The 21,110-nt window shown below is 36.5% G+C and overlaps 3 protein-coding genes across 5 annotated transcripts in view; 2 read left to right on the top strand and 1 right to left on the bottom strand.

The window, feature by feature from the left end:
* The first annotated feature begins 1,014 nt into the window (after nucleotides 1-1,014).
* Nucleotides 1,015-2,061, top strand: LOC111409623 (deoxyuridine 5'-triphosphate nucleotidohydrolase-like). Its single transcript, XM_023039650.1, has 3 exons — nucleotides 1,015-1,379; nucleotides 1,496-1,587; nucleotides 1,670-2,061. The coding sequence occupies exons 1-3, from the start codon at nucleotides 1,030-1,032 to the stop codon at nucleotides 1,912-1,914; spliced, it is 687 nt and encodes a 228-aa protein (XP_022895418.1). The 5' UTR covers nucleotides 1,015-1,029; the 3' UTR covers nucleotides 1,915-2,061.
* Nucleotides 2,062-6,425: 4,364 nt separating this feature from the next.
* On the top strand, nucleotides 6,426-7,532 carry LOC111409624 (deoxyuridine 5'-triphosphate nucleotidohydrolase-like). Its single transcript, XM_023039651.1, has 3 exons — nucleotides 6,426-6,667; nucleotides 6,923-7,014; nucleotides 7,085-7,532. The coding sequence occupies exons 1-3, from the start codon at nucleotides 6,498-6,500 to the stop codon at nucleotides 7,276-7,278; spliced, it is 456 nt and encodes a 151-aa protein (XP_022895419.1). The 5' UTR covers nucleotides 6,426-6,497; the 3' UTR covers nucleotides 7,279-7,532.
* A 247-nt stretch (nucleotides 7,533-7,779) lies between these two features.
* The window catches only part of LOC111408935 (glucose-6-phosphate isomerase, cytosolic 2B), a 13,906-nt gene continuing 575 nt past the window's right edge, over nucleotides 7,780-21,110 (bottom strand). Inside the window, exons 3-16 of one of the 3 annotated variants that reach the window (XM_023038782.1) lie at nucleotides 15,315-15,363; nucleotides 13,633-13,705; nucleotides 13,500-13,560; nucleotides 12,714-12,780; nucleotides 12,302-12,358; nucleotides 12,141-12,194; nucleotides 11,898-12,026; nucleotides 10,866-10,929; nucleotides 10,694-10,767; nucleotides 10,390-10,443; nucleotides 10,237-10,305; nucleotides 9,185-9,274; nucleotides 8,960-9,067; nucleotides 7,780-8,184 (exon numbers count right to left, since the gene is read on the bottom strand). In XM_023038782.1, coding sequence (XP_022894550.1) covers nucleotides 8,155-8,184; nucleotides 8,960-9,067; nucleotides 9,185-9,274; nucleotides 10,237-10,305; nucleotides 10,390-10,443; nucleotides 10,694-10,767; nucleotides 10,866-10,929; nucleotides 11,898-12,026; nucleotides 12,141-12,194; nucleotides 12,302-12,358; nucleotides 12,714-12,780; nucleotides 13,500-13,560; nucleotides 13,633-13,705; nucleotides 15,315-15,363 — 979 coding nt within the window. In that variant the 3' untranslated portion in view covers nucleotides 7,780-8,154. The remainder of the gene's footprint in view (nucleotides 8,185-8,959; nucleotides 9,068-9,184; nucleotides 9,275-10,236; nucleotides 10,306-10,389; nucleotides 10,444-10,693; nucleotides 10,768-10,865; nucleotides 10,930-11,897; nucleotides 12,027-12,140; nucleotides 12,195-12,301; nucleotides 12,359-12,713; nucleotides 12,781-13,499; nucleotides 13,561-13,632; nucleotides 13,706-15,314; nucleotides 15,364-21,110) is intronic. The other 2 variants (XM_023038783.1, XM_023038784.1) reach the window with 2 other exon arrangements.

Consider the following 21,110-nt stretch of genomic DNA (forward strand, 5'->3'; position numbering starts at 1 on the left):
AGTTTTTTTCCTTTTTAATATAAACAAGCCAGTTTCGTGGGCTAGTCCTGTACCATCCCCACCCCACCCTCAAGTATGAGGATTGGTTGAATTTTTTGTCATCCATAACGTACGCTGTGTACCTATCGATGAGACTCTTTTTGAATTTCAAGGACTAAAACCTTTTCTCCATGGATTCTCTATGAATTATTATGAGTTTACATTTCGTGATGTACATCTTTGTTTATATTCAATTGTATTTCAGAAAGTGTTGGCCGAAAAGTGTATTTTTTAAAATTGCCTAATCATGTATCTTCACGTGACACAGTGCTAAAAATGATATAAACAATGATGTATGTGTAACACGATTGAGTGTTTGTTTGATACAGATTTTAAATCAATTAAAATCAATTTGTTGACCGTTATTTCACTATTTCAATCGTCATTTTTTATTTCTTCCTTCACAGATAGAATCCTTTATCTCTAACGATCAAAAAATTAATTATCAAAATCTCTACCAAACTATCATTGAGTCTCTATAGCCGTGATACTTGAAAGTATAAAGAATATTAGACCCTTTGAATGAAAAAATTTAGAGACCGAAATTCCTTGTGAATATTTACGTGATATGTACATGAGCACCTTTCTAAATAACAATTATTGAAATTATTCATCTTCCCTAATCGTATTGTGTTGCTCAACTCTTTCTATTTCACCATCAACTTCAGAATAACCAAATTATAAATTTTTCGAACAGTCCTTTTTATGTCATCTGAATAGACAAGATGACATCTTTTCGCATTAGTGAAGTTCCTCTATTCTTTTTACTATGAGGCTGTTTGGAAGTGATTTTGAAAATTGATTTTTCGACCGTTAGAAGAAAGGTGTAGTCCACCCGTGAGAGAAGAAGTCAAATATGACGACTGAAATAATGAAATAACGATTAAAAAATTAATTTTTTGAGTAAAAAATGGGGCCCAAACAGGCCCCATGTCTCGCAAAATAGGCAAAATCATACTTCCATAATTTTCTTTAAATTTGCTAAGAAAAATGGCGGGGATTCTTGGCGCCATTTTTCCCAATCCCGCATTCTTTGGGAACTTTCATCTATTTTCTTCTACTTATCCCTCTTCCAAATCGTTTAAGCCCTTATCGATTTGCAACTACGCACGCAGGCCACATAAAAAAATCTGTCCTTTTACCTTAGAAATGGCTCAAACAGTGGCAAATCATAACCCTGAAATCAAAGAACCAAACCCCAAAATCCCAAAACTCCAACAAAACGGCGATCCTGAAGCACCCCATGAAATCACTTCCTTTTTACGCGTCAAAAAGCTCTCAGAAAAGGCTGTTTTGCCCTCGAGGGCCTCACCTCTCTCCGCAGGCTATGATTTGTCCAGGTAAATAAAATTATCCACAACCCATAAGTTTGGGGTAGCAAATAATACAGATTCCGATTCTTGTTGGTTCCAAAAGAAAAAAAGGTTCTGATTTCTGATGGGTCTTGATTATACAGTGCAATTGAGACTAAAGTTCCAGCCAGAGGCAAGGCTTTGATTCCCACGGATCTTAGCATTGCCATACCAGAAGGAACTTATGCTCGTATTGGTAATTTCCCACTGTACTTGTACACATGATTCCCGTTATATCCCTTCATCTGTATTGATGTATTTTCCCTTTTGTTATGTAGCGCCACGATCGGGGTTGGCATGGAAGCATTCCATTGATGTAGGAGCGGGAGTGATAGATGCAGACTATAGGGGTCCAATTGGGGTCATTTTATTCAACCACTCCGATGTGGATTTTGAAGTGAAGGCCGGTGACAGAATTGCACAACTTATTATTGAGAAAATCTTAACTCCTGAGGTCACAGAGGTTGATGATCTTGATTCAACTATTCGGGGTTCGGGTGGTTTTGGATCTACTGGTGTTTAATTTTGCTATATCTTGGGAATTCTATGTTGTTACTATCATTTCATTAGTACTATGATAAATTTCAGATACTAGCCAAGAGCATCTTATATCAAACCTTGATCTATAAAAGAATTGTTTATTTCAAAATTTTATCAAATTCATGCATAATTTTCAAGTTTCAAACACAGATTTCACCTCCAAATTCAACAAAATCAATTTATAAGGTTTTTTTCGATGTCAACAATGGATCCACTAGAACTAGGGCTCGGTTATGCCTAGAGATGTCAATCTAGCTTGCCCTCTAAAAAGTTAGAGCTGGCTTGAGCCAAGCTTAGCAGGCTAAAATGGCTCATGTCATGGCCTGTAGTTGCCTACTTTAGGCAAGCCTGCCTCAAAGTTGTTGTAGGCAGCAGCAACCCGCCTTGAGCTCTCAGGTAACTGCTGCTGCCTCAGTGTCCTGCTAGCAGCTAGGAGGCAGCTAGCAATTGCATACCATGAAAGAAAAAAAATCAAGTTGCTTGATAAGGCTTGAACCTAAAGCCCGATCAAGCCTTGATTTTTCGTCCAAGCTTTAGCTCGGGCCAAAAAAGCTCTAGTTGTGTTGTTAATTTTATATTTCGCAAGTGTATATATCGTAACAATCGTCGTTCGAACAAGAATTATACTTTAATATTTAATCTAATGTTTTTAACTCCTATTTGATGAAACAAAGAAAGAATTATATGTTGTGATTTTTAATTTAACTATTTGAAAATATGTAGATGCAAACAAAGATTGATTTAAATTTCAAATATAGAATGGATGTTAGGGCAAAATAATTTTATCTATTAGTCACTTTTAAGTCAAAATTGAATGTAGTGTTCGATCAAATTCTTCTATTATATTTAATTTACCATTCTCGATTTTTCATTGAGTTTATTTAACTAATTTAATTCAATATTTTTATGTGAATCAATCTTAGTTAAACGAAATATTGTTTCTAAGAATTCATATATGATCACAATATTTAGTATAAGTATCTTTACACGTTATATTGATTTACTGGATTTTACTATATGGTTTAAATCTTAAACTCACCTCTTGATTCGTAAAAGATTCACAAATCATCAAATTAGTGATAAAGTAATTAAATGCATTAAACTTATAGCAAAATTAATACATGAAAGATAAAAGAACAAGAATCTTGAATAAAAGACAAAGAGTTTCATTAGATGACATTGTTTGCTCTAATATTAAATTTAGTTATTCATGATAATGAAAAAAAAAACAAATAACAACTATGGATTACATCATTGGGTTTTAAATTGAGATGTAGAGAAATTGAGGAATCTTGCTCCAGGTTTCTCTTGTCCTTCCAAATTTTGACCCCTTTGAATTGTTTTTTTCTCCTATTCAATTTGCTCTTTCATTCTCTAGTTTTATTCTCTTTTTCTCAGTGTGTGGAACCCCCTTCAAAAGTGTCAAAAACTTGTATTTATAGTTGCTCTCTCGTTTGTGTTAAAAGTAGAGTTTTTATGAAGTTCAAAATAAGTCAATGACACACCCTAGATGTACCCAGGCGGCGCCTCGGCTCCATAGAATGCCGTTGTAGCGTCGCGGCACCACCATTCGAGTGAATATCATACTACACTCTCTTTAGTATTTTTATAACTTTCTCTCCCATTATCCGATTGTGATGATTTAAGTTGGATTCCAAAGATAACTCAAAGGGCTACAATATCATTAGAAGTAGCTCTTTTTCAATTCGAATATTTACTGGGCCAAAAATGGGTCTCAATCTCTGGCTGAAAACTTGGAACATCCTTGTGCTGTTGAAAATTGATTTGTGAAAATATTTTGGTCATATTTCATTCCTTTTGACTTTTAATTTCATCTAATTGATTCACGGCATTCTCAAATCTTTATCATGAGGTTCGACACAACTTTTGAATATTTACACTTTAGTTCCCAAAACTTTGGATCTTATCTCCCTTTTTTCCAATTTTCACTTCTTTCTTTCAATTCCACTTTCATTCATCGAGTTTCACATAATAAATAAAATATAAAATAAATTAGACTATAATTGTTCCAAAAAACAATTAAATGTCTATATTTTTTTTTGTCCAAATAAGTGTATAAGATACACTTATCGAGTTACTCTCGAGCCGCAAACTTCAGCTCGCAAGCTTGTTCTGCCCGGTTCATCTACAACCCTAGTTATGCCCATATTTCACACACCAAAATATCTCGAACCGCCAAACACGATGTTCCCCACTTGAAAAGGATCGACCCTTGGAACCATGAAGGAGACGAGAAACATATATAAAGAATGATGAAAAGTCATCAAGAACAAGCAGTAGGCAGTAACTAGGAAGAAGATAATTTCTCCTTTATATAAGAGGAGCCACAACCGTGGATCTCATCAAAATCCAACGGTTACAAACTCTCCTCACAGTGGTCACGAGTAACACTTATTAAACTGTTAATCTTCCAAATGACACTTTATATTTTGGACTGTCTCAACAAGTAATTTTGATCCAAAATGTTTGAGCCTTTAGTTCTTCAATTAATGAAGCCCGACTATTGTTACATCATCGTCTCAAGGTTGTTTGGCAACACAAAAGCCCAAACTCACTTATTAAAATTAGCCAAACATGTTTTTGTGAAGCCATCACAGAGCAACACGGTAAATACAATCAGTAATGTTTTGTTGTCGATTTTATCCTGCAAGTGAATGGATCGTAACAAGTAGTAAAGCGAACCATTTGAGTCGAATTATCGTTCCCACAAAGACTATACTTTAATACTCAGTTTATTATTTCTAACTTCTATTTGATGAAAATAAACGAAAACGATGATTAAAAGTCTTTTTTATTCTAGCTACTTAAAAGTTCGTGAGTGTAACAAAAAATGAGTGAGAATTCAAATAATAAATGAGTATTAGGGTGGAACAACTTCATCTATTAGTCACATTTACTTCTAATATCGAAATTTATAAAATCTAAAGTAGTGTTCGGTCAAATTCTTCTACAATATTCAATTTACTCCTCTCGAGTTCTCATTGAGTCTATTTAAATAATTTAATTCCATATCTCTATGCGAATCAACATTATTTAAATGAAATAATAGTTCTAAGAATTCATATAGAACCGCAGCAATTAATATATGTATCTCTATACGTTATATTAATTTACCGAATTTTAATATATGATCTAAACAAGAATCCGTATCTCTACGCAATTATTGTTCACGAAATCATTGAACCGGAAAATTCAAAGCATTAAGAACAGGATTAAAATCTACACGTGTTATTATAACGAACAAAAATCTCAAATAAAAGAAATAAATGTTCCCAAATCAGTTACATTGTTTGTCCCTAAAATCAGATTAGCTACTCATAGTAATCAAAGAAAAAAACAAGAAGTTATTATGGAAGACATAATCGGGTTTTGAATAAGAATGTAGAATAAAAAATCAATCTTGCACCAAGATCTACTTCCCCTTCCAATTTATGCTTCAACACTTGAATTTCTTGTTATTTTGTTCTCTTGAATTCTTCTCTTTTGATTCTCCAATTATGTTATCTTGTCTCTCAATGTGTGAAGAATCTCTTCAAAAGTGTGAGAAAGATGTATTTATATGTGCCTCCTCCGTTTGTGTAGAAAGTAGGGTTTTTATGAATTTCAAAAGTGTCCAAAAATGCCCCCCTAGACAATCTCGGCTCAGCACCTAAGCACCGTGAAGAAATTCAGGTAGCGCCTAAGTGCTGAATTTTGGGAAAAAAATCAGAAACGTAGTGCTTGGGCACTACGTGATAGCGACTGAGCGCTGTCGTCAATTTGATCGCATTGCACAACTTTTAGTCTTTTCATCATAACTTTTTCTCCCGATATCCGATCGAGGCTATTCAAGATGCACTGGAAAGCTAACTCAAAGGGCTACAACTTTACTTCGAATACCATTTTCAAGTTCGATCATTTGTTATGTCAAAAGTGAGTCTCAATATGAGTCTAAAAATGATGCATATATTTTTTCGGTTGGAACTTGATGTGTGATCATAAGTTGATTATATTTCATCCCTTTGATGTCTTTCTTTATCCAATTGACTCTAAGAACTCTTGAATCTTCATCGTGAGGTCCGACACAACTTTTGAGTGTTTGTACTTTAGTTCCCGAATTTTGGATCTCTTACAACTTAGCCAATTTTCTCTAATTGTGGCAACTTTTGCTTATTTCCTTCAATTTCTTGTACTGTCATTGAATTTTACATATTCAACATGAAATGCAATAATTTAGACCATAATTCATTTGAGAAACAAATAAATATCATCGTTTTAAAGTCTTGAATAAGTGTATAAAATAAACATATCACGTTTCTTCAAGACTTACAAGTCAATTTATTTTATTGTTTGGACTTTATCAGTTTGGTTCCAAGAAGAGGAAAAGGAAAAAAAATCGTCTGCAGTATCGTCAATTTGATAAGATTAGGTGATTGACTAAACAATAAATAATTGACTAATCCAAAACCATAAAGATCAAATTACTTGTATGACTAACCCAAAACAAACGAAGATCAATTTACTTGTATCCCAATTCCACACAACACAATAAACTCTATATTGAGCATGGAGAAACAGCCACCTTGGGAGCCACAGATATGTGCCCCAGATGACCTTTCTAAGGCCGCAGCCACCCTCAAGAACGACATCCCTTTTCTGAATGTAAGAAGGCTATCAGATAAAGCCACTTTGCCTAAAAGAATGTTTCCTTATGCTGCAGGCTATGATCTTTTCAGGTTCGCGTTTCTTGTATGCATCCAACTGGTAAACTCATATGAATTAAGCTCATTGTACAGGTGAAATATACATCGATTTTTACAAATGATGAGGTGATAACACTGGATTGATTGGTTTAAAATTTTTTGTCGAATATCCAATGAAATTGTGCTAGTCGACAATCTGTCAAATTGTGATGCAAAAATTCATGTACATGTAACGTGATTGAGCTAATATATAGTTTCTCTAAGTCTGTATTTTACATTTATATGTAGTGCAATAGACATTAAAGTGCCAGCCCGAGGAAAAGCAAAGGTTCCTACCGATTTGATCATAGACATACCTCAAGGAGCTTATGGCCGCATAGGTATATACACCTCTGATTTATTTTTACCCATTTTCTTTTCTTAAGCTTGAGATGAAAATTTGTTTTGTAGCGGGAAGATCAGGATTAGCTTGGGAGCATTCTATTGATGTGGGAGGAGGTGTGCTGGATGCTGATAAGAACCCGGTTTTTGTTATCTTGTATAACCATTCCAATGTAGATTTCGAAGTAAAGGTTGGAGACGGGATAGCACAGATGGTCATTGAGCTCAATGCGACACCTGAAATCTGGGAAATTCACCAATAAGTCGAGCAGCATACATATCATCCCTTCATGATTTGGTTTTGTCTTAGCCATTTCCAATTGTTGTTCCCCTCCCAAGGACAGGTTCTTATGCATTACTCACATGTCGACCATTGGAAACACCACTTCCCATCTGAACGTTTTCTTGAGTTTTATTTGACAAAGATAGTTCGTGTGGTTATTATGATCGAATACTTTGTAAGGAAACTGGTGTTATATTTTCTTTTCAATGTGATTCTGGACCATATAGTAAGAAAGCTATTAGAAAATTACGAACTTGCCTACTTCAAGGTTCAAGCATGGCTACGCCTTTTGATGGCCAAAACTAAACTAATACATTATGTACGGACCCATTAGCAAGAGTAGAAATTGTGGCTGTTACACCTTTTGAACAGCACTACTGATAAATATCGTTACTCTGCTAAGAACCATCATGAATTGCAATAACACAAAAGAGCAAATCAATATTTTGAGATGGAGAAAACTGGCAGTTTGATCAACAAGGATCATAAATACTAGCCTCTAGTAACATTAACAAGTGGGGGGGCTCAAAACCAAAAGGTCTATGTCTGCAACTTATACATCTAAATTACATATGGAATTGGTGTTATGCACCAAGGTATTTATTTCTCAGGAAATCCACAGTTTACAGATTATCTGCTAGTTTCTGTTTCAAGTATGTCAATTATTGAGGAAATGGTCAAATGTTAAGATGATGTACTAGAGGATGAAAGCATAAGAAATGAAAGGAAAGTCGTCCGGATGTGAGGTAATTCTGCAAAAAGACTACAAAACGGGTATATTCACGATAGAGAGAGCACGAAGACTATGAACTCATCCAACTTGTGAGTTGATCAAAATTACATCTTTGGTGGAACCTCAGTCTTCCTTGGGGACATCAGCACTTTCCTGCCAAGAATAATGAATTTGTGTAAGAATTGATATAAACTTTGAAACGGAACAAATATCATCTCTGTAACAGTTGACGAAACTTAATTAAACCTTTAAGTCGCCCTCTGTCATAATAAGTGATCTACATTGCGCAATCATAAAAGGGAAAATTTTCAAGTAATCCCAGGGTATGGAGTACTCAATATTCACGACCACTATTTAATTGACACGTGTATCGAATAACTGGGACTCCACAAGAAAATTATATTAGTCCCAAAATCATTTAGTTATCTGTATTTTTACAATCGACCTTTTAAATGAGTAATAAATCAATCCATTGATTAAGCCCACTCATCCTATATCTTCCACGGTCTACCTCATGACTTTGACATAGAATGGTCCATGCTATAGAAGAAAGAAATTGTCAACCTTTCTCCGTCCTTCCTTTTAAACTTCACTTGTTCTGTTAACCATCTTTTTAGATAATATTATTTAACAACTTTAGAAATGTATTACAGATTAGACAAAATATTTTCTGAACAGGCCTTTCTGATTCAAACATAACCTCCTCAGGTGACAGAATATGGCACAATTCAAAGTCCCAATCCCAATGTATCAATTAATAAATTTGTTTTAAACTATGAAATGATGCCACAACTCACTTTTCTCCTCTTTGCAAGTAAATTTCAACGGTCAGTTATATTTTTACGGATATATAAATTGTGCACCTCACTTTCAATAAGGATTTAAAGCAGATAAAAGCATGTCCATTGAAAGAGGCTAACTTCCATACCTGTAGATATCTTGTCAACATTGTTGTAGTGCTGAAATTGAAGCCTTCAACTGGTTCACCTTTCTTACGAGATGCATGAAGCTGCTTTCTAACTTGAGTAGCCAGTGACTACAATTTATTTATATTTACAGATCAAAAAAATCATTCAGATATGACAAATCAACATCGCATAGCAAAAATAATGAAAAATTGAAGAAATGCAAAAACTATTGCCACTAGATATACCTTCCCCAATTCCACACCCCACTGATCAAAGGAATTGATACCCCATACAAAGCCTTCCACGGCAATTCTGTGTTCATAAATTGCCAGTAACTGAAAACATAATATAAAATTTGAAGATTAGGCACACATATACAGACATTCCAATTTTTCAGCAAGATTACATTATTATTGCAGTGTAATACCAAGACATAGGGAAAACCCGAAATACCATAAATAATCCATACTAACAAGAAAATCTGAGAAGAAAAAAATATAAGGTGTCGAGGATATTATGTTATTTCAAACCTTCATCATTACAGGATTTAATAGAACCCAGTTTGAAACATGCAACTGTTTACATTAGGGCCTGTTTGGTTGGCCATGAATTCCATGGACAGTGGAAATTGATCTTTTACATTGTTTGATGTCACTTTTTTTTACGATGGAAATGGTTTTCCAAGTCCCCCCCCCCCCCCCCCCCCCCCCCCCCCATCATGGAAATGGTTTTCCAAGTTCCCCCAACGTGCCATCTTTCCTTCTTTTTAAGGAATTCCAATTCTTATAGGTTTGGTCAGAACTGGAATTCCAGGCAACTCTTTTTTTTTTTTTTTTAGCAATGAGAACAAATTCTATGCCTAATTGTAAAAAAATATTTTCCTTTAATTGACAATCTCCATGTAAAACAAAGTCAAACAAACACTTAAAGTTAGATAATTTTCTTGGCTTTTTTTTTTGCAATGGAAACAAATTTTATCCCCAATATTAGTAAATTTTATCCCTTTAATTGATAATTTTCATATAAAACAAAGTCAAACGAACACCAAAAAATACTTTTATTTTAACATTTTTCATGTGGAAATATGGAAAATTATACAATCAAACATAATAATTTATAATTTCCAGGAAAACAATTTTTAGGCAATTCAATTCCCTGAAATTCGTTTTCTTTCCACCCAAATTTCATCTTTGCAATCAAACGGACCCTTAATTTCACAAATTAAAACCTATAGACCACTTTGATAGACTTGAAACAAGCAGAGTGTAATTTGCAGAAGAAAAACTAAATAACAAACCTGTCCAATGTTGTAAGCATTCAATGAAGGAAGTAGAAGGTTGAAAGAAGGTCGATTTCCAGAGAAAGTCTGCAACAGGGAGTCCAATTGTGAGTCTAAACATCAAACCGTAGCAAAATGCTACGGCCTAAAAAAAACACTTCAACAAACCACCTTGTGTGGAATAAGAGGTCGAGGAACACTTTCTTTTAGCAGCTGTCCTGCAGTCTGGAAGAAAATGAATTACAATTAGAATAACAATACTGAGAACCTTCAATAATATGAGGATGCAACAGAAAGAAAGAAGATACATGAATATGCGGAAAAATAAATAAATAAATAAATGACAACATAACTTCAGAAGTGTGGCATACTTCATTTCCAATTTATAGCTGCACAAGAACTATGAAGAAATTGAATTTTGGATAGATATATCCCAGACAAGTGATCTGACAAATACCACCCAAAAAATTCCTACCTTTCCATAAGCAAGGGCATCTGGCTGTGCAAAGAAGTTTGACATTAGTTCATCATGGTTGCTAACCATTTCACCTGTAAAAGGAAGTTGCCAAAATGTTACCGACCGTCATCTTCATGTCGAAAACACGAGTTTTTGCTAAGCAAGGAGATACATGAAAAGAAATTAATACCTTCCAGGTAAACAGGTAGCTGACTCTTAACCACACCAATAAAATCACAAGGTATGACACGACCCTGAAAGTCCAGCAGACAGACAAGGTTTCAGAAGAAAAGTTCATGATTCATTTTCATGAAGATGCATGGCAATAATAGCTTCACGAGATTCTGTAATAAGTATAGGCACCCCAAATTATGAAATATCTGTAATGGAGACCAACAAATAAAATCTCTTGGAACATTTCTAGTCATGTTACGTGTCCTAAGTAGCCTAATTCAACTGTAGTTAGTCAAAGCACATTTGCTCAGATGTTAAAAGTTAAGTTAGGAATTTGCATAACTATTTAACACCAGCAAAAGTTATGCCCATGATAAATTACATGTTAAAAATCAATAAGAAAATTATTATCAAGGGAGAAGAGGTTTAACAAGAGGGACATAAAGCGTGAGAGATATCATTACTTAAATGCATTATTAAACAGTAAATACAAAAGTTGGAATTTAAATCAGGATTTGACTACATAGAACAGTTTCCATTGTACTTCAATTAGAGCACATTAAGATCCGATACTCATAACATACTTCTAGTTCTTGGACACTTCTGATATCCAGAATTTGGTGCTCTCTACCCATGCAGTATATTTCAGAAAAAGTTATTAGTTACATTTACAAACTATGTCCAGCTAAAGGCACTAAAATTTTCATAGCCTCAGTCTACAAACAGTACTTCACTTCAACAGGCAAAATGTTCACAGTAAACAAGCACATGTAGAAGGGGATGGTCCCCAAATTTGGTACATGTAGTTCCAGGCAGAAAAAGGATCAGAAAACATTGGAATGACTTGACTACACAATAAGCCAGAAGTTTTGTAAGCCTTGAACAGCATCTCTCTCCCTTGTGTTTTCCAACCTCCTTTATTTTCCAGGTGGATAGGTGAAACAATACATAATGACAAATACAGAAGCATGAAGCACGAAACTTCCCCTTTCTGCTCAAGCTGAAGTTACGCATGCATAAATGGCTTCTGCGATTAAACGTCATTTACCTGGTGAATTAATTGGTAAAAGCTGTGCTGGCCATTTGTTCCTGGTTCGCCAAAATCAATTTCACCAGTCTCATAGGGAAGAGGCACACCATTGATTGATACCCCTTTTCCATTGCTCTCCATACTAACCTGAATTAAACAATATTAGGAAGGCATAAGCATCCTACCAAAAAAGCATCCAAAAAGATGTGCAAGCAACATTATTTGAAAAACAAGAGAGAGAAACTGTCATGGTAAACATGCCTGCTGAATATGGGGTGCGAATTTCTCCAGTGCTTGAGAATAAGGTAAAATGGCCTGATATTAAGTGAGGACTCATTGATATGGCTCAGCCAGTAAATAGTTCAACGGAGGAACCTCAAAAGAGGGAAATTCAAACAGAATTCACAATATATTAAACTTACTCTTGCAGGAAATCCGAGGAATGATACGTTCCAAACACTCAACAAACCTAATAGCACCTGAAGGAATAATTTTATGCACGTGACGCACGTCAGTGGTAAAATGAGTCACCCACAAAGAGAAGTCCAACACAGACTATGCGGTGAAACATTTTATAGATGAAAATGAAAACATGAAATCCAGGATTGACAAGATCCACAAGATCATAAAACGAACTAAAAAGACAAAAAATAAAGGAAGATAAAAGAAACCAGGTATGTATTTTGGCAACATATGGAGACCAAAAGATATAGAGAATACTCTCAGGTGATATCTCTCAGCTTAGATGTTACATAACTAGATCCCCAACAGAAGGCTATTCAATTGCATATACAATAAGTGGAGTAGTAAAGCAGCAAGATGAAAGGTATATACAGGTAAATTCTTTGCAAAAGGTGCAGAATAGAAGTGTTGATCAATACTTGAAGCTCCCTTTAAGAACCTTCATGCAAAGGGAAATAAATGAAACATGTCAGTAGCCGTAGGTCAGAACCAATGAAAACAAAATACACAAAATCAAGGTCATTAAAAAATGTAACCGTGCATATCTGAACATTGCTATAGGAAAACAACCTAAAAGCATCCCAAAAATGTAAACAGCTCTAGTAACCGAGCTCACGCAATTCTGAGTATGTTCAGTAAAACCTCTTGTAGATTATAAGTTGTGGGTCCTATGAAAATTGTGGATAATTAGTGGATAGTAGTTGTGGGCGCAACAACATGTATAGATAAAAAGTAACTTAAGCTTTGCCAAACATAAACTTTGTTTTAATATTAAGCCCACAAAGCATTTTTCTTTTTAAATACTAAGCTCCTATATTATTGTGAATAAAGCTTCGTTTATTATTGTTCTACCTAATGTTAGTAGAGTTATCTTTGTAAAGTAAAAATATAATGTCTAAGGGTAACTCACTCAAATCATTAGCATTGTCAGGACCTAAAATCAACTGTGAAATCCGTCTTGATCTTAATGTCACTCAACACTGAATTATCCAGACCATTAAGCACTTTTTAAACAAATAATCACATCAAACGAAATTTGACTCTATGCAAAACTGTACTAAAATATCTAGCATGTCAAGTCAAAAAGTTTTGCTCATTGAATCCGTAAAATCCTAGGTAAATTAGTGATTAAACAAAGCAAAGAGTAAGCTACTGTACTTCTCCACGACTGAAAATCCATATTGCAGAGAAAGAGGTAGTACTCCAACAGCGCTGCAAACTGCACAGCGATTTAGAGATCAATTATGAATCACTCTAGAGCAGGAATTACCCAAAAAACCTAATTACTTACCACTATAGCGGCCTCCCACCCAGTCCCAGAATGCAAAAGCATTATTTGGATCGATGCCAAACTTCTCTACAAGCTGCATTAAAAATGAAATGATAAATAAGTTGATGAATTTAAGAGGTGGTACACTAATTAGGTGAAGAGAAATTCCAATTTATTTAATCTACTCTATATATTTTTTGTGCATGTGAGTGTGAACGCATACTTTGTAACAACTACTATTACCCATCATGTTTGAAAATACAGAATTCAAACTCATCTTGGCAAGTTAATGCGTACTTTGGGATGTCATAACCAAGTAATATAGTAAAATCTTAGATTTAACATCTGAATCAAATGATTAAAGTAGTAATAAATATGAAAGCGAAAATAATGCCATAACTTATTTAATGTGGCATTTGGCATCCTGCTTGTTATTTCAGGTGTATAGTAAACTAATAATGCAAATAGAGAAAGATATTTAGCCCTCGTTTGAGCTCCATTATCCCAAAACTCATTTTTCTCCAAATTCATTTTCAACAAGACATTCTTTCAATAAAATATTTTGCACGTAACTCCAAAAGTACTTTTCACTACCTTTTAATCACACATTCTCCAAAAAATCACTATTATAAAACTCAGTTTAACATAAAAATGGGGCTCAAATAAGGGATTAGAAAACAAGTTATTCTATACTTCAATCCTTTTCTTGTCCTCGTGAAGGCTGAAGCCAAGGAAAAGGAAAAACAATTTGAGTTTTCACACTTTCCCGTGCCTTCTAAAGTGAATATCTGAATAGGTACACCAGCAGAACCACTAAACCTAGTCTCAAACCCTCATCTGCAATTCAACGTCTTTATAAGAAAGGAAATGGTGTTTATTTTTGTTTCTGTATTCCTGATTTATCCACTAGGTCAATCTGGTTGGTGCTGAAAGCATCTATGTAGTAAGCCCACCTACAGAGCAATATGTGACTGTTACTTGTTCAAAGAACGAGTCTGGATTACATCTAAAGGTAGTAAAAGTTTGCGGTTACTCGTTTGATGAAATGGCAAGAAGACAAGTAGCTGAGCTGGTTCCAACCAAAACACCACCCTCACCATTCACCTTATCCCCCCTCCATACAACTTAACAATACATTATTCCAGACGATATTTGAAAATATTTGGTAACTTCATGACCTTACAATTGATTATGGGAATAAACATTTGTGAAACCTAGCAGGCTATGAACAAGTCATTTGTCAGTTTTCAGGGAAAAGCCTGCACTATTTAATTGATAAGCGTATTAAATAGTTGGGACTCATTGTTTAACTCGGACCAATAATAATCATGTCAATAGTGACAGGAAGTACATAGTTCCATATTCCACTTTTCAGATATACTTGCAAATGGACAGTTTCCCAGTCGAATCCACGAGGGAACCAACTTTCCACTTTACTCAGACCACAGACAACTTTCTCTGAGTTGCCAAATTTTTTATAAATTCAACCAAGTTAACTGAGTTTTGAAACTATGATGTTAGTATCGAACCAAGGTTAAAGAAATATGAGTTCTTGAACACAAAAATGGGCAGCATAATAGAAAGCCTTTTAATTTAATATCAACAATCACATATACGGGACACTTCGTAAAAGTTAGATTGACACAAGAAATTATTAAACAATGAAAAGGGATAAGACAAGTGAGAGAAGATAATAACCACACCGTGAGATTAGTACTGATAGCAACCATATGCTTTGCCACTGCTTGAGGCCTAGAATTGTGTTAAGAGTGAGATATATGGACAAAATTAGGTAGATAAATGTAGATAAAATCTGAGAGGATCGGATTTCAAAAGGATCCCAAATTTGAAACTATCCTAGCAAGTAGCAAATAGCTATATCAAGTCATAAAACAGATAAACTTCTATGTGTAAATAGTAAATATATATTTTTTTTATAGGTAATCAGATAATTTTATTACTTAAAAGAGAATACACGGGGGGTGTACAATCACTTTAAGCCATTAAAGAACCACATGAAATTAGGCAACCCGTCTACAGGATTTTTTTCTTATCTGCTCTCTTGTCTTTGTTTGGTCTTCGAAACAGCGATTGTTCCTTTCTCTCCACACGCACCATACAATGCAACCTAGGATAAGGTGCCATGCTAGTTTGCTATCCTTATCACGAAATTTTCTCCGCCATGCCCGTATCACGTCCTCTATATGACGAGGCATCACCCAATCCATAGATTGAGAACCAAGTATACTATTCCAAATCCAACGTATACCATCACAATGAATGAACAAATGATCGATTGTCTCCCCATCCTTCTTGTACATATAACACCACTCAGTTACGTAGAAACCTTTATGTCGAAGATTATCCACCGTTGAGACCTGTCCCCTCACAACTGTCCATAATAAGAATGCCACCAGAAGAGGCAATTTACACTGCCACACCAACTTCCAGGGGAATGAATTATTCACACATCTCATGAGGGAACCAAAGTACGAGCGAATTGAAAAAATGCCATCCCGTGCTGTCCTCTACCTGATGCAATCCCTCTCTCCTACCCGAATTTGTGCCTCATGTAGAAAGGTCATAAACAACGAATAATCTTCCAATTCCCAATCCTGTAGACCCCTTCCAAAAGTAATATTTCAGCTATAGCTCCCATTATGAATGTCTAAGAGATCACTCACCATAGCAGAGGGCACTGAGGCAATGCGGTGCAAGGAAGGAAATCCCTCCTTCAGCGGTTGATCTCCACACCAACAATCATCCCAAAATCTAATCTCATTACCATTTTCGACCACAAATTTCAGTTTATCCAAAAAAGCACTCCACCCTGTCGGATATACCTCCACAAACTCACCCCATAAGAACCACGATCCTCAAATGTACACCATCCCCCCTCCGTCACACCATACTTCGCCCCAATTATTTCTCTCCAGAAGCTTTCTCTCTCTACTCCAAATTGGCGCAACCACTGGCCTAATAAGGCCTTATTGAACAACACAAAGCTCCTCACCCGAAGACCCCCCATCCCCATTGGCAAATAGACAACTCCCCAATTGACCAAATGGACTATCCTCTCCTCCCCCAACCCTACCCACAGAAATTCTCTTTGAAGTCTCTCTAATCTCTTTACCACTGCAATTGGAATAGGGAACAATGACAAAAAGTAAGTAGGGAGATTGAAGAGAGTGAGTTTAATGAGTAAGTCTGCCTCCCTTAGAAAGATACATACGCTTTCATCCTACTTACCTTTTCTCCATCCTTTCCAAAATACCATTCCAGATATGGGTACTTTTAAATCGTGCTCCTAACGGGAGCCCTAGATATGACATCGGCAGCTGCGTAACCTTACAACCCAATATATCAGCTAGCTCCTCCACATTATCGACCTCCCCTACTAGAATAGCCTTAGACTTCCCCAAATTGATTTTCAAACCAGACACCATTTCAAAGCATAGGAGCAAATGGCGCAAGTTCCTGAATTGTTCAACAATCTGCATTGCATAAGATTAGCGTGTCATCTGCAAATAACAAATAGGACACCTGCAATTGGTCAACCATAAAACCCCTCATCAAACCCGCTCCTATGGCTCTTTTAATCATCCTACTTAAAGCATCCATCACAATGACAAATAACAATGGAGACAATGGATCCCTTGTCTCAAACCTCTACTACTCCGAAAATAATCCTCAGGTGTTCCGTTGACCAAAACTAAGAATGAAACAGTAGAAATATAGAATTGGATCCATTTACACCACTTATCCCCAAAGCCACAGCGCCTAAACATATACAACAGGAATCCCCAATTTACATGATCGTAAGCTTTCTGAATATCTAGCTTACATAGCATCCCTGGGACCCTTAGACGCATTCTCGAATCTATGCATTCATTCGCTATAAGCACAGAGTCCAAAATCTGGCGCCTTTTTACAAATGCATTCTGAAATTTGGACACTACTTTTCCCAGCACCTCCTTTAATCTGTTTGTTAGGACTTTCGCAATAATCTTATACACTCCACTGACAAGGTTAATGAGGCGAAAGTCTTTAATATCAGTCGCTCCCGGTTTCTTAGGGATGAGCACAATAAATGTAGCGTTAGAACTTCTCTGGAATCTACCACGTTTAAAAAAATAAGATAAAGCATTCACAATGTCCGATCGAACCACATCCCATCACGCCTTGTAGAATGAGAACGAGAAACTGTCCGGTCCCGGAGCCTTATCATCGTTCATGCTGAACACTACCTCCTTAATTTCATCCTCCCCAAATGGTCTCTTCATCCATCTGGCATCATCCTTCGTAATAGTAGAAAAGTGCAATCCCTCCAATTCTGACCTCCATTCAAATTGCTCCCGATAAAGGTTTTGATAGAAATTCACCAGTTGACTTCCAATTTCCTGTGATTCCTCATAGGTAACCCCCTCCACCTCCAAAATTGTGATGGAATTGTTCCTCCTATTATAATTGGCGACCCTGTGGAAGAACTTAGTGCATTTATCCCCCTCTTTCAACCAAGTAACTCTAGATTTTTGTCGCCAAGTAATCTCCTCCATCTCCACCAACCTCTCCATCTCTTCCTTTAATACTCTATGTCTGTCCTCCTCCCCAGCCAACCCTTGACTCTTCTCCCGCCTATCCAACTCCTCTAACTCCGACAGACACTGATTTTTACTACAGCTAACATTGCCCACAACTTCCTCATTCCATTTCTTTAAGTCCCCTTTCAGCGTCTTTAGCTTTTGATCCAATACAAAAAAGGGAGACCCACTGACTTCATAGGAAGTCCACTACTCCTGAAAGGTCTTCTTCTCAAACCTGAAAGGTCTTCTTCTACCACTCCTCCTCTTCCCCGATAACATAATAGGAAAATGATTCGAGAACACCCTCCCCAATCTTCTCTAAGTGACATCTGAATATTTGGACTCCCACTCCCCACAAATCAAGAACCTATCAATACGAGACAAGACGGGTCGGTCCCAATTAGATGACCAGGTAAAATCTCCCCCAATCATGGGTAAATCCACCAACAAATTCTCCCTAATAAAATTTGAGAACTCCTCCATTGCCCTAGTTAGTCTCCCACCACTCGACCTCTCCGAAGGAAATCGAATCACATTGAAATCACCCCCCAATACATGTTGGGAGATTCCACCAAGCCCTCATTCCAGCCAGTTCATTCCACAAGCCCACTCTACTGTCATCAGAATTATGCCCATACACTCTTGTGAACATCCACCAAAATCCATCCTCGCAATTTTTGAAAGAAATCGATATAGAGAACACCCCTATACCCACGTCCTTCATCTCAAGCACTCTAGTGTCCCACATCACCAACACGCCTCCTCATACCCCTGATCACCCCAAAAACTGATATCCTACATGATTCCCCCCCCCCCCCCCACGAATCACCGCCCTCGAGATAAACTCCATCTTAGTTTCTTGTAGGCACCATAGACTACTAATCACCGCCCTCGAGATAAACTCCATCTTAGTTTTTTGTAAGCATACAAGATTTGCCCCCATCCCCTTAGCAAATGTCGAACACCACGCCTTTTACCAACCTCATTGAGCCCCCTTACGTTTCAGCTAATGAGTTTTGGCATCATTATAGCACTCTGTAACCCCTCTCCATTGTTCCTTTCTTGGACTCGCCACCCTTACCAACATAGTTTACTAACCATTCGAGCCTCTTAAGATAGCGATCACCCTTTCTTCTCAATTTACTTCCATGTGTACTGATGTCTTGTCCCCTTTTAGCCTCCAGCTCCTCAAATAATTGTAACAGTCTATTTTCATACCCATCACATGACACGCCAACCAACTTACCGAGTTCCTAAATTTTTTGTAGAACCCAATTCGAAGGTGGGTGACCAACTTCTAACACATCAGCTTCTGAAGTTTCCTCTTCGTGATAGCCCTCTAGATGATCAAAAGACCGTTCTTTCTCTTCCACCACTTGTATAATGTCACTGTCGCTTTCTCCTTTCTTGGCACCATCTACCCACAACACCAAAACTTTTTCGGTCCCCATATCATTTTCTTCGTCCTCCTATTATAAATGTTCGTAATCCTTGATGTTGAATGTGTAGCGTTATTTTCTTTCACAACGTCCATTGTTATTGTCTCCAAGTTCACCATACTCAACTCCCCTTCCTTAGACAGCGGTTCCACCTCTCGTTCTATTGCAATCCCCGTGTCTTCTTCATTCCGGTTGAACCCCACTAAATCAACCCCGTCATCGTTTTTATAGTACCCCGCTTCCATCCTCTCCTGAGACTCACAATGTTCATCTCTTCCCTGATTTTCATGTTTTGTAATTGATGGTAGTTCCTCATAAGTCAATCCCGATACGTGTATTTCACCGGTTTGATCCTCATCCAACTCAACCCCACACTTTTGACAGCGTACCAATTTCATGGGATCCATTTCAGGCCCATTTCCAACTAACCTAAGTAATTCATCCAATGCTCCTTTCAACTCCTGGGCACGGGCCATTATTTCAGCCTTACTCAAACAAATATCATGACCTTCGTTATCAACAGCTTTACTTGTCCTTTCCTTTTGCTGTAGCATCTGTTGGTCGGCATGCTCCGAGATCTGTGAGTTTGCTGTAATTTTTGCATAAGTCATCCTTTATCTATTTCGTTCATTCACCATTTGTCGTTTGGCCTTATCCCTAGCAACAAATGAGTCAACAACTGCTTGAAACACCTGTGAGACCGATGTCCATCCCTCTCCATTTGCACCTTCTGGTATCATGACAACTCCTTTCCGACGCCTCTCCCCATATTGTGCAATCATCAAATATCTACCTCGACGGTTCAAACACCATTGTGCCAAGAAAGCTCTTAAAGACTCGTTGAATTTAAAGACACAGTCCTCCAGTTCACTTCTCATCCTCAATCTGTCTACCCTATTCACCATCCAAATAGCACTAGTAAGTATATTATTTCCATGAATAATGAGCATTATCCGTACATTCTAAGAGAGCCCACATAATCTATTCCTCGCTCCCCATCTACCTCACTGAAAAAGTTTCGGACTTGTCCCAAAGTTCAATGCACTTCTTTCAGCCAAAAGAACAAATAGTTAAGATTTTCAGACTTGGAACATGGTCGTTTGTTGTCATCTCACAGAAAATATTCCCTACCTCAAATACAAATTTTCAGGGCCATTCTATGGACAGTTTCAATAAAAAAACTGAATTGATAAATCCAAAGATCTTATTTTATAGCAAAAACATTGGCAGACCTAAAAACATATAAGAATTCCATGCAAATGTAGTCTACTATCTTATAAAAATTGAAGCTCAAAAGTTGTAGACAGAGTATTCTCATGTGTTAGATACTAGATGGCACAAAAAAGGAAATGATAAACATGAAATCAGACAACATAAAAACAGCATTAGGCCAAAAAAAAAAAAAAGAAGACAAGAAGTTCCTAAAAAACATATTTTCACATCAATAATACTATAATTATCTCCGCTTTCAACTATA

This window comes from Olea europaea, chromosome 14 (assembly GCF_002742605.1).
Source record: "Olea europaea var. sylvestris chromosome 14, O_europaea_v1, whole genome shotgun sequence".
In the NCBI taxonomy this organism is placed as follows: Eukaryota; Viridiplantae; Streptophyta; class Magnoliopsida; order Lamiales; family Oleaceae; genus Olea; species Olea europaea.

Bases quoted from the DNA above. Each gene is read 5' to 3' on its own strand.
- LOC111409623 (XM_023039650.1), top strand. From the start codon at position 1,030: ATGGCGGGGATTCTTGGCGCCATTTTTCCCAATCCCGCATTCTTTGGG. The intron at 1,380-1,495 runs GTAAATAAAATT...TTGATTATACAG, and splicing joins GCAGGCTATGATTTGTCCAG to TGCAATTGAGACTAAAGTTC. The intron at 1,588-1,669 runs GTAATTTCCCAC...TTTGTTATGTAG, and splicing joins AGGAACTTATGCTCGTATTG to CGCCACGATCGGGGTTGGCA.
- LOC111409624 (XM_023039651.1), top strand. From the start codon at position 6,498: ATGGAGAAACAGCCACCTTGGGAGCCACAGATATGTGCCCCAGATGAC. The intron at 6,668-6,922 runs GTTCGCGTTTCT...ATTTATATGTAG, and splicing joins GCAGGCTATGATCTTTTCAG to TGCAATAGACATTAAAGTGC. The intron at 7,015-7,084 runs GTATATACACCT...TTTGTTTTGTAG, and splicing joins AGGAGCTTATGGCCGCATAG to CGGGAAGATCAGGATTAGCT.